At 58.0% G+C, this 11,649-nt stretch overlaps 2 protein-coding genes across 10 annotated transcripts; one reads left to right on the top strand and one right to left on the bottom strand.

Annotated features, from left to right (window-relative positions):
- The first annotated feature begins 853 nt into the window (after window positions 1-853).
- On the top strand, window positions 854-3,012 carry LOC100356917 (heat shock transcription factor, X-linked member 3). Its single transcript, XM_008273463.5, has 2 exons — window positions 854-1,342; window positions 1,702-3,012. The coding sequence occupies exons 1-2, from the start codon at window positions 854-856 to the stop codon at window positions 2,275-2,277; spliced, it is 1,065 nt and encodes a 354-aa protein (XP_008271685.3). The 3' UTR covers window positions 2,278-3,012.
- A 1,104-nt stretch (window positions 3,013-4,116) lies between these two features.
- Window positions 4,117-11,453, bottom strand: EOLA1 (endothelium and lymphocyte associated ASCH domain 1). 9 transcript variants are annotated; one of them, XM_070067381.2, is made up of 4 exons: window positions 10,973-11,453; window positions 9,062-9,184; window positions 5,369-5,650; window positions 4,117-4,656 (listed from the first exon to the last, which is right to left on the bottom strand). In XM_070067381.2, the coding sequence occupies exons 3-4, from the start codon at window positions 5,619-5,621 to the stop codon at window positions 4,361-4,363; spliced, it is 549 nt and encodes a 182-aa protein (XP_069923482.1). In that variant the 5' UTR covers window positions 5,622-5,650; window positions 9,062-9,184; window positions 10,973-11,453; the 3' UTR covers window positions 4,117-4,360. The 9 variants fall into 9 exon arrangements, with proteins under 9 accessions (XP_069923482.1, XP_069923485.1, XP_069923481.1 ...); XM_070067384.2 differs by having other exon boundaries at window positions 9,123-9,184; window positions 10,945-11,390; XM_070067380.2 differs by having other exon boundaries at window positions 11,240-11,388.
- Between the last annotated feature and the right edge of the window lie 196 nt (window positions 11,454-11,649).

Here is an 11,649-nt window from a genome sequence, read left to right as displayed (position 1 = left end):
GAATGGCATCTATGAGAAGAAATGGGAACTAAAGGTTATCTCGCTGCGATCTGTAGAAGGGCGAGATCTGAGGGCCAGAGGAGCTCAACATGCAACTCCAAAGCACCGCTGAGGATGTGGCCATCGAATCACACAACAGTGCTTTGAGTGACACTGCAAGCGCAGTTAGGGCCACCAGGAGTGCTCCCACTGCACCCAGGCAGAGCCCTCCTCTGGGGACAACTTGAATGAGTGGCAATAGAACACACTCACGTAGGCCCATCCAAGCAGATGCAACCATCAGGAGTCGTTGGAAGATACCAAAGCAGAAAGCCGGGGGTGGGGGGAGGCTGAGGGAGGTTCAGCCAACCCACCTGGCAGGGACCACCATTTTCTGGGAGGGGCCCATCTGACCCGGGCAGTCTTGCTGATACCAAAATGAGAACTAACTGAAGACTGGCCCTGAGAGGGGTCAGCAACAGGCCTCCCCTAGCTTCAAGAGTGTGAGCAGCGATGGTATCACAGTCCTTCTACTTACTCAGGGCCAGGACATATGAACTGATGCACCTGTCACTAGAGAGGAGACTTTGATGGGAACCAGAAAGATAAGTTTCTACATTTTGAGAAAACAGAGAAGTCAAGGGCCCGGCCACTTATCCCCTCCCCCACCCTCTGTGGCCTGGCTGTGCCCCACCCTTGTGACATCACATGGCAAAGAGGAGGGTTTCAGCCACTGGTTGGCCCACCACTCGGATTCTAGAATTTCGTGGGAAGATTATATACTGGATAGCCTTTCTGAGACTAAAGCGCTTTTGACTTGCTAGGAGAGTGATACCGGTCTTGGGTACAGTGTCCCCAATGCTGGTGTAGCTCCATGGCTAGTCAGAGTAGTACAGAAAGCTGTGAGGCCATGCTGGGACCCCCTGCCAGTGGAGAGGCAGCTATTGAGGGCCTGTCCAGTTCTTCACTGGTTCCCAATGTGGATTCAGGGAAGGCTTTGGTTCAGCTCAGTGAGGAGGCAGTGAGCCAGGCTCCTACTCGCAGGCTCCAGGTTCCAGGCTCCCAGGGTCAAGTGGCAGTCAACAAGCAAGGCAGCGATATCCTTTGTGGGCTCTCCTTCCCCAGAAAGCTTTGGATGATAGTGGAGGACCCTGCATTTGAGTCTGTGTGCTGGAACGAAGATGGAGACACTGTGATCATCGAGAATGACCTTTTCCAGAGGGAAGTCCTTCTTCGGGAAGACGGGGACAGGATTTTTGAAACGGACAGCATAAAGACCTTCACCCGTCAGCTTAACCTCTACGGGTTCAGTAAAATACGCTCCAAGAAGTCTGCTCTCTCTCCAGGGAACAAGAAAATGATGGTAAAGTAGAAGGCTTTTCTGTTTCCTATTTCTCTGTTACCCAAACATCTTTGTAGAGCACCAAGATCAAGGACCTACCACACGTGTTTAATTTCTAAGAATCGCTTTTTTATATGTGAGACGTTATTTACAGAAAGGTAAACGTATACACAGGAGAGTATAGACTCTGACAGGACACCACAACCTGCTCAGAGATGGTCTGCAGGTCCGGGCAAAGATTCTCAGAGGCCAGTGAACGTCATCGGACACACCTCTGCCTCACCCTATGAACCGTTTATCTTTAGTGAGCTGATGTTGTAGGGCACGTCCCAGCAACAAACTTCATCCCAGAAGGACTAAAATCTCCCATTCTGTTTCAGATATATCGCAACGTCAATTTTCAGAGAGACAAGCCTGCCCTTCTCGCTAACATTCAAAGAAAAGGAGACCAGAGACGCTTCGGTCGGCAATCCACCTGCGGAGCGAGCCCGAAGAAAAGGAAGCTGGTAGCTGCCAGACGATCCCCACGGACGCAGCCCAACAAGGAAGATGAAGAAGCTGAGAGGAGGGCCCAGAGGGAAGCTGCCAGTGCTCACAGCCCCATCAGCAGCCAGTCACTCATGTTCTCTGGCATCTGGTCTATGAGTAACATCACTGTGAGCCCCCTGAGAATCTATGCTCCCGAGGAGCCGCGTGGCCCAAGTGGGGAGGGCACCTCTTCCAATGTCCTGTTTGCACCTCCGGGTACAGCTGGAATGCAAGGTGCCGGGGAAGCAACCAGCAGCCCCGTAGCCTATCCCGATTACGATTCCATGATATCTTTGTACACCACCTGCTACTCCATCCTGTTAGCTGCCCTCTTCACCATGACTTACAATCAGCCCCTGGAGCAGGAGAGTCCCTCCAATTCCAGGTGTATCTTCTGTGAACGGGTCAGGGAAAATCCACCTCCATGAACTCGCAGGGCACTGAAAATTGATAAAGATCACCATTTCCTAACAACAAGCCTGTCTTGGTCTTCTTAGAATCACAAGTCTGTGTTCTTTCCAACTGTCCATACCGCATTAAATTGTTTTTCATGACCACAGTCAAACACCTGAGGCAGAATAACTTTATGCAGAGGTTTGGTGTGCTCACAGAGTTGGAGGTTCAAAGCCCAGGAATGAGTGGCCCCCACCAACTGGGCCTCTGGCAGGAGTGAGCGGGGGTGGGGGGGGGGCTGACGGCAGGTGGTATCACAGCGGGAGCTCATGCAGGAGCAAGAGCTCACATTGCACAGCAGGGAGCCAGAGAGACTGGAGTCCACCAGTCCCTTTGAAGGGCACATATCCGGGACCTCAGGACCTCTCCCAGGCTGCACTTTAGAGGTCCACCACTGGGGCTGCCGCTGTGGTGTGGCAGGTTAAGCTGCCACCGTCCTATATCGGCGCAGGTTTGAGTTTTGGGTGCTCCACTTCCGATCCAGCTCTCTGCTGATGCACCTGGGGAAGCAGTGGAAGATGGCCCAAATGCTTGGGCCCCTGGACCCACGTAGGAGACTCGGGTGAAGCTCCTGGTTCCTGGCTTCAGCCTGGCCTAGTCCTGGCCGTGGCAGGCATTTGGAGAGTGAACCAATGGATGGAAGGTGTATCTCCCTCTCCTCTCCCTGCTCTCTAACTCCTTCAAATAAATAAATCTTTAAAAATATTAAAAAAGATACACCTCTGCCCATTTCTGCCACCCTTGGGAACCACACTTTCAACACATGAAACTTTAGGGGACAAGTCACATCGAAACTGTGGACTAGAATATATATATATATATATATATATATATATCTAGATATAGATATAGATATAGATATAGATATATGTGTGTGTATTTATATCTATATATTTATATTATATATAATAATATCCATATTATATGGATCTGTATTTATATATTTATGTATATATAAAATTTAACTGGCATAAGCCCAAGGAAGCAGAAAACTCTGTCCAGGACATGCTTTGCTCCCTGCTGCCTTCTTTCTATTGAAACATTTTCACATACTTAGCCAAGGATCTTGCCAGGAAATGCTGAGGGCAAGCCCAAGGAGATCCAGTACCCTGGGACTTGCCTGCTGGTCAGGAGACAGAACAGTCTGGCTCCTGGCCTTCGGGGTATCACCTTACACTACTCGGGGATCTTGAAATGAGATTCTTTCCTCAAGGCCCCCTGAATATTTCCAAGAAGTTTCAGATCGGCAGCTGAGCATACCTACCCAGCATCCAAGCCCCATAAAGGGGCCCAGCTAAAGTCAGGGCCCACACCTGCCATTGCATTCAGTGACTGGGGAGGAGGGGCACAATCCTCACAGAGAACCCCCACTCAGAAACGCTGCTAAGACCTCTCTCTCTCTCTCTCACACACACACACACTCACACTCACACACACTCTCTCACACACACATACAGGCTTGCTATAAAATGAACACCGCTCCATCACTTTTCAAAGTCGACCTCCCTCTATGAGGCCTGTATCTAAGGTCCTCTTGACTAGGAAGCTGCTGTGTGACACGTAACACACATACTACATGAATGCCAGATACTACGGCAATGAAGCGAGAGTGCTCTGAAAGGACAGACAGCTGCTCTGTGTCTGACCCCTCTTCCCCCTGCATATCATGACTGGCCGGTCACTGCCAGGCAAACGTGCAGTGCCGGCCCCAGAGGCCCCACGACATCCCCTGGATGCTGCTCGGACATCTGGTGAGTTTTATCTGGAACAAAGAGGAGGGAAAAACACATGATAGAGCTCCAAACACTAAACAGTTACCTTCAACGCATTTATTCGTACCATTCAGAAAGTAGCAGGACCAAAACTAGCACCATGCCAAGGCATTTCCTTTTTTCTAAAGGTCAGAGTGCTTGAGACATGGTCAATGAGCTCGGCGCATCACGCAAGGCAGAGTTCACCCCTCTTTCCCTTCATCCAAGCAAAGAAATCCACGTATGTGAACCTCCCCTGGTGTGTAGCAGCAGTCTTCGCGGCAACGGTAACTCCAGCTTGACCTGATTAATATAGATCTACCTGCACATGATGGTGAGCTGAGGTGTCAGCTATGTTCCCCGCAGGGATGCATACTCTGCAGACCTCACGTTCCAGAGGGATCAGGTGCTCTGGGAGGTCTACCTGGAACACATCCTTTCCGCCTTGACAGGGCACAGGCTCCAGTAACCACCTGGGGTTTGAAATCACAGTCAGGTACTTCTGCTTCAGGTCGGTCAGAACGGCTTGACTTTCCAGTTCCACAATCTCCACGGGAGCCAAGTTTTCAGGGCACTGCCACGTTTCCCCAATGTCAACGAGCCCTGTGCAGAGAGAGAAACACGCAACTGACTCCCTTCCAGGAACCAGGGCCTGCTTGTGCAACATGGCTATTGGAAGCGACGAGCGCTGCAGACTAAGGTGATGTCACCACAAAGACACACAGTGAGCTGAGACCTTCTTATTGAGCGTGGATGACACACCCAACTCTGTCCGGGGAGTCCTGGGCGAGGCAGTCAGAAGGCTACAGAAATGAGGAGGAGATGACTCGGTCTTCAGTGAAGGCACACAGGGAAAGTGTGTGTCCCAGCAACAGCTCTGAGGCGCGGGACAGGGAGCCGACCCAGTAGCGGGACCCAACTGCTGACAGGGAGCCGGCGGGCAACAAGATGCCCAAGGAGGTCACCGGGGGACAGATGTCAGTGTGAGACCTCAAGCACTGAGAAGCTAGTTCGAGGAATCGCCCGTGATGCTGAGCGCAGTGGGGGCGGGCCAGGCACATGACGCCAGGCAAGGAGCCTGCCTCTGGAGGTTGCCAGACGCTCTGTGCTAGGCTGCCTCCCGTGGCCTCTGTTGCAGCACAAGCTCGCACAGGCACAGCTGCCACACGCAGACACGGACCTACGCCCGCCCGTCAGACCCCAAGGGGCAACCGAGGCCCCCGACTGCCCCTCTGAAGGCATGCTGCGTGAGGAATCTGCACAAACACACCCACTGGTTCCCAGGGAAACAGCTCCCGAGTAGCTGCTCACTTACCGGCTATCACTCCTCGCCCAAACTTTTCCCCTGCCTGAAGCAAGGCCTGAATCTGAGTGGGAGTCATTCCAAGCCTTTCCACCAGCAGCTCCTGCCAGGTGACGTCTTCCCAGTCCCGGCGAGCAATGTGGATGGCGATGGTACGGTCCTGGTGGCTGCTAAGCAGGGGACGCCAGCGCGTCTCCAAAGTCTTGACTCCATTTAAGACAAAACCCGCATAAGGCTGCCGGAAGGAGAGGCAGCCAAACTTCATCTCCTGCCAGCTCCTCGGGCCTCGGCGGCCTGTGGAAACACAGAGGAATATCACACACTGGCCCTCCACGTTCACGGCCAGTGAGTCTCACCGCTCCTCAACGTCTCCCCGGTGCCCTGAAAGCCCACTCATCTCAACGGCTCGCTGCCTTCTACCAGGCACCACGTAGTCACTGAGGGCCGGCACCACGGCTGGCGCCACAGAAGAGCCTCGGATGATGCAGCTCCACCAGATGGGGCCCCTGAGGAGCTCATGGGACAGGACAGGACAGCTAGAAAAAGGCACAGGCGGGACAGCATCTGCTCAACGCTATGACCGAGGTCAAAGAGTCCTAGGGGACCACAGAGGAGGGAAGGCACAGAGTTGGGGCTGCACAGCCAACAGGCGCAGCTCTAGCCTCTTTCTGCAGAGGGACCACCCTGGGTGCTGCTTCTCTTCCTGCTCCCCACTGTCCCCTCGCCAATGCTTTCAGCTCCCAGGGCCTGCTGCGCCAACACATGGTAGGCCTGCTTCTGCTCAGCTCCCTCCCCACGGCTGCTGAGTGCAAATCCTTGGTAGCCGGCCCTGGACACCTGAGGATGCCAGACGGCCCCCACCGGGTGTGCCTCCTGACCCCTCCAACCCTCCCTCAAGTCCCTGCCCCCCCCCCACCTCAGAAAGAGGTAACGAGAGGGAAAACAAAGGGCCCCAGTGTGCACACCCCTTCTACGGCCAGGTCCTGAGCCTGGGATCACCGAATGTAATGCTCACCTGACACAGCAGGGCCGTGCTGCACTGAGGACCCTTGTGGATGAGCAGTGACAGGCACAACACTCGGGCCCTGACCTCACACACGCGTGTCTCGGCCCTTGCCTCTTCTGTGTGTCCCTTGGGAGAGTGTCGCCTGTCTCCCCCGCCCCCCCCCCCCCATGGAAAACAGCACCGCGCTGGGAGCAGCACAGCCCCTAGGTCCAGAGAGCCGCAGGCTGGAAGCCCAAACCTCAGCTTAGTCATGGTATCTTTCGCAGCCTGAGTTTCCACCTGGCTGGAAGGACAGGAGACAAGGCACTGAGGGCACACAGCCAGCACCTGGCCCCTGACCAGCCACACAAGGTGGCTACTCATCTTCATCACTGCCATCTTCTTCTGCGCTGGGCCGGAGGCCCCATCCCTGGCTCTGCACGCCACCCACGAGCCACCACCCTCCACTCTGGTTCCTGCCTCCCCGTCCTTTCTCTGAGGACAAGATCTTACCCGTACGTGTGTCCTGTGGTTCTAAGAAAATAGACCCACCCTCAGGACACAAGGCCCTGTCAGGACGGAAGCTGCCTGGCATTCGCACCCTTCCCCGCAGGCTGCCCTGCTGGCCTCTCTGCCCCGTCATCCGCCTTCCTCCTGCTCCTCTGGGGGAGCTGCCCCAGACCCCGCCCCTCTGGCTCACTGCAGGCCTGGGTCCTGCCACTGCTCTCAATCTGCATCACTGCTTCCCACTCCCACGCGCGCACGCTTGTTTTCAGAGGACGACGCCTGCACCCGTCGTTACCAGTCGACAAACACCCCTCTGAGGCCACGTGTGCCTCCTGGTCCAACAACAGCCTTTCTCTAAACCACTGCACAGTGGAGACCTCTGAGCAGTGCTGGTCCATAGGCTCCCTCTGACTCCTGTCCCTCCCCTCCACCAGTAAGTGTGTCCGCTCAGGCGCCAACGACTGGTCTTCTGCAGTCCCAACATGGCTCAGCGTGCCACTCACCAGGCTCCCAGGCTTCCTGCTGGCTTGCTCTGCCTCCCTGGGCGCAGCACACACCTTTTCAGTCTCAGCACAGACTTGGGGCCCCACCCACCACCACCCCAAATCCACCACCTTCTACCTCTGTAAGAGGCGTCACCACCTACCAAGGGCTCCTGCCACGAACCTAACAGCTCTCCAGCCTCCCTTTCCTTCCAGTATCCACTACTCATGTCACGTGGCACTACCTCCAAAACCTACCCTGGATCCCAGCCCTTTCCATCGACTCTCCATGGTCACAATCTCGCTGCATACCTCTCCACCGGGGCGGCCTTCTTGGTGTCCTGGCCTGTTGGCCCACTGCCTTGGCACTTTCCCACTGTACTCTACTGTCCAAGACCCAGGGAGAGGCCAGAGCACTGGGGCATGCAGATTCTGTCACTCCTCTGCTGGAACCTACAAAGGGCTTCGTGCACCAACCGGTACAGATGCTGCCACTTCTCCCGAGGGCCCACGAGCTCCCTCGTGGTCTGGTTCCCCGCCCTGGCTTCCTGCACCCCTCTCTCCTGTATTCGCCACAGGCCTCACGTCCACCCCAGGAACATACCAACTCTGTTCCTACCCTAGGGCCTGTATAGGTCACGATGGGTTCCCCTGCATCCCAGAAAACGCGTGGGTTGACGTGCCAACCCTGAGCACCTCAGAACGTGACCACATACGGAAAGACAGGGTCTTTGCAGAGGCAATCAAGTAAGAACGACATCATTCGCATGGACCCACACCCAACGCAATCGGTATCCCCAGAAACGGGAAACTGGAAGAGAAACACACACACACAGGGAAGATGCCATGATGAGGTGAAGGCAGGGCCCCGGGGAGATGCTTCTGTCAGCCAAGCAAGGCCAACACGTGTCAGTCCAGCGCCAGTGGCTAAGACACAGGGATAGGACAGGTTCTCACCGCCCACGGAAGAAACAGACCTAGCCAACACCTTGCTCTCGGGCTTCTGGTCCCCAGCACTGTGGCACAGCTCCCTGCCGCTGCAAAGCCAGCCTTTTTGTCCCGCCCCCTTGGCAAATCAACGCACAGGTTTGAGACGTTCCTTCCACATCACCTCGGGGCAGGGCACGGTTTCTCCATTTAGCCACACATCAAGCACATCCTCTGTGCATCTCCATTTCCCTTAGTTTTCACTGCCTGCGTGTTACCCCCCTGCTCTCTGTCTCGGCATTTACCTGACTACTCCTCTACCGATGGAGACCGACTGACAAGCCGCGTCCCGTTTTCTGCCACAGGAGACGACATCACCCCTAACGTTCACTGAAGACCCGTTTCAGAGGTTGCCCGGGTGCAGGCACCCACATCTAGGACGCTACTACATGCCGGCCAACGGCCTTCCGCAACGCCTCAGCAGTGTGCACACCAGCACCCAAGGGTGGCTCACACACAAGGGTTCCTCACACACTTGTCGGGCCTCAGCGACAGCATGCTGCTGACAGGTGACAAAGGCTCACCCCGTTCCTTGATTCTGGATTACCTCCGAGGAGAGCTGAATGCAGCCCAGGGCGCCTGGCCATTTCTACTACCTCTACTGAGATCCGGCACTAGGATGAGGATCTGTCCAGTCTCTCCCTCCCGGTTTTCTAGCCAACCCCTTTCTCAGCAACGTCACAGGAATCGTAGCAATCAGACACGCACTGTGTGGGGGGAATCCTCGGTGAGAAGTGCCCTAACCTGAAAGGCACCAAGGGTGCAGAGGAACTCCCCTCACGCGGCCTGGTGCTGCAGATGGTACCTGCTTCGCCCGAGGAGGGAGCGCTCTTCTGCCTGCCTGCCTGCTTGCCTTGGCTCCTTCACCTGCAGAGAGAAAAGGAGACGAGGGAAGAGGTCGTCAGAAGACAGAATGCAGGCTAGCAGCACAGGCAGGCCTGGTACCCAGCACACAACGCAGACCAACAACAGGCAGCAGGCGGACTCGGGGACGACACCCACCCCAGCACGTGGCACTCCGGGCTGGTTCAGCTAACTTGGCGAGGGAGAGCGCGCGCGGCTCAAGGGCCACATGAAGCGCCAGCGCTGGTTCGGCTCACATGGCGAGGGAGAGCACGCGTGGATAAGGGCCACATGAAGCGCCAGCGCCGGTTCGGCTCACATGGCGAGGGAGAGCGCGCGTGGATAAGGGCCACATGAAGCGCCAGCGCTGGTTTGGCTCACATGGCGAGGGAGAGCGTGCGTGGATAAGGGCCAGGAGAAGTGCCAGCGCTGGTTCGGCTCACATGGCGGGGGAGAGCACGCGTGGATAAGGGCCACATGAAGCGCCAGCGCCGGTTCGGCTCACATGGCGAGGGAGAGCGCGCGTGGCTCGAGGGCCAGATGAATTGCCAGCGCTGGTTCGGCTCACATGGCGAGGGAGAGCGCGCGTGGCTCAAGGGCCAGGAGAAGTGCCAGCGCTGGTTTGGCTCACATGGCGGGGGAGAGCGCGCGTGGATAAGGGCCACATGAAGCGCCAGCGCTGGTTCGGCTCACATGGCGAGGGAGAGCGCGCGTGGCTCAAGGGCCAGGAGAAGTGCCAGCGCTGGTTCGGCTCACATGGCTGGGGAGAGCACGCGAGGCTCAAGGGCCACATGAAGCGCCAGCGCTGGTTCGGCTCACATGGCGAGGGAGAGTGCGCGTGGCTCGAGGGCCACATGAAGCGCCAGCGCCGGTTCGGCTCACATGGCGGGGGAGAGCGCGCGAGGCTCAAGGGCCACATGAAGCGCCAGCGGGCAGGCAGAAACCCGTCTTGGTGAGGGGGCCGCGTTCTTAGGTCGAGCAAGCAGGAGCTAAGAGAGGAAAAATGACACTGGCCCCCACAGAGTCACCAGGCAGAGGTCTGGGGGCCCAGGTCCCTCAGTCTAACTCTGGGGAGGGCGGGCAGGGCATGGGGTCCCACAGGACCCATGGAGCTGGGCCCCTCCCAGTCTCTGGGTCAAGGTGGGGCCTGGGTGTGTGGAGCAGCGCACTGGCTCGCCACACCCAGGGGCACATCCTTGGGACACAGGCTGAGAAGTAGCCAGGGTGCAAGATGCTGGCTGGAGGAGGAGACAGGCTCGGGGGCTTCGGGACGTCCCACACGGGGTTCCGGCCCACAGGTACCATTCGCCCAAGTGCAGCCACCCAAGCCCTGGCGCATCACGTCCAGGCTCCCTCCAGCCGCTTCCGGGCTCACTGCCACCGCACCTACGGGGTCCTCCGAGTCCAAGGCCAGCTGGGCCGACTCCGGCCTTTGGCCACACGCCAGGACAGCTCTATCGCCGCTGGGCTCGGCCCAGCAAGGCCGCCAGCCCCAGGACTACCAGCTTCCAGGCCCGGCCGAGACGTCGCGGGCCACAGGGAGAGAAGAGAGCGCCCGGCCGGCCACAGTCGGGACACCACGGTCGTCCCCGAGAACACCGCCGCTGGGACTCCGGCAGACGACAGCGTGAGCCACTCCCATGGTCTCCGCCGGGCCCTCACTGGCCCTTTAAGGGGACGCACTTCCGCCCTTACGGACACGTCACGCACTACGCAACACACGTACGTGCGTACCGGCACGTACTCGGCCGCTCAACAGGGCAGTTCCATAGCCACGCACTTACGTGATCACGCACTGACGCACACACTCACTGGGCACTAGGCGATGGACCCTTTAGGGTCGTGAGGCGAGCACCCGGAGGTCGGGCGACGACGCGGGAGGGCTCGGCGAGACCCTAGGCCCAGAGAGGGGACGCCACTCAGACAGAGGGCCTCGGGGCAGGAAGCGGAAGGGGCGGGAAGAGGTCCGCCAGCGAGCCTGCTGGGGATGGGGCTTAGCAACGGAGGCGGAGCTGCCGGAGGGGGCCGTGCGCAGGGGCCGGGGTGGAGCTGGGGCTGGAGGGGGGCTGGGTGTTTTACCCTGCTGGGGGCGGCGCTGTGGCCGGAGTAGGGCTCCGGTGCGGGAACCTGCTGCAGGAGGATGTGTGGAGGCCACAGCCCAGGACCCCAGTGGAGCAGGGCAGCGCTGGAAAGGAGCGGGCGGGGGCGGGGGCGGGGGCGGGGGCGGGATGAGAGGCTGGCGAGAGCTTGGAGGCGGAGGTGTGGAGGGACGGGGCGGGACTTGGGAAGGGGCGGTGCTGTGAGAACTGCGGGGGCGGAGTCGGAGGCGGGGCTAGGACTTGGGCCAGCCGGGCAGTGACTGGTCGCGGGCAGTGTCGAAGGCGGGTCTTAGGAGGGGAGGGGCGTGGCTGGAGAACGTGCTGGTGAGGCATCAGGAGGGGGGCTGTGGGAGGAGCAGGGCGGAGCTACAGGAGATTCCGAGGAAGCGA

The sequence above is a fragment of the Oryctolagus cuniculus genome, chromosome X, assembly GCF_051225735.1.
Source record: "Oryctolagus cuniculus isolate XC-2025 breed Fujian yellow rabbit chromosome X, ASM5122573v1, whole genome shotgun sequence".
In the NCBI taxonomy this organism is placed as follows: domain Eukaryota; kingdom Metazoa; phylum Chordata; class Mammalia; order Lagomorpha; family Leporidae; genus Oryctolagus; species Oryctolagus cuniculus.
This window is presented reverse-complemented; position numbering and strand designations above follow the sequence as displayed.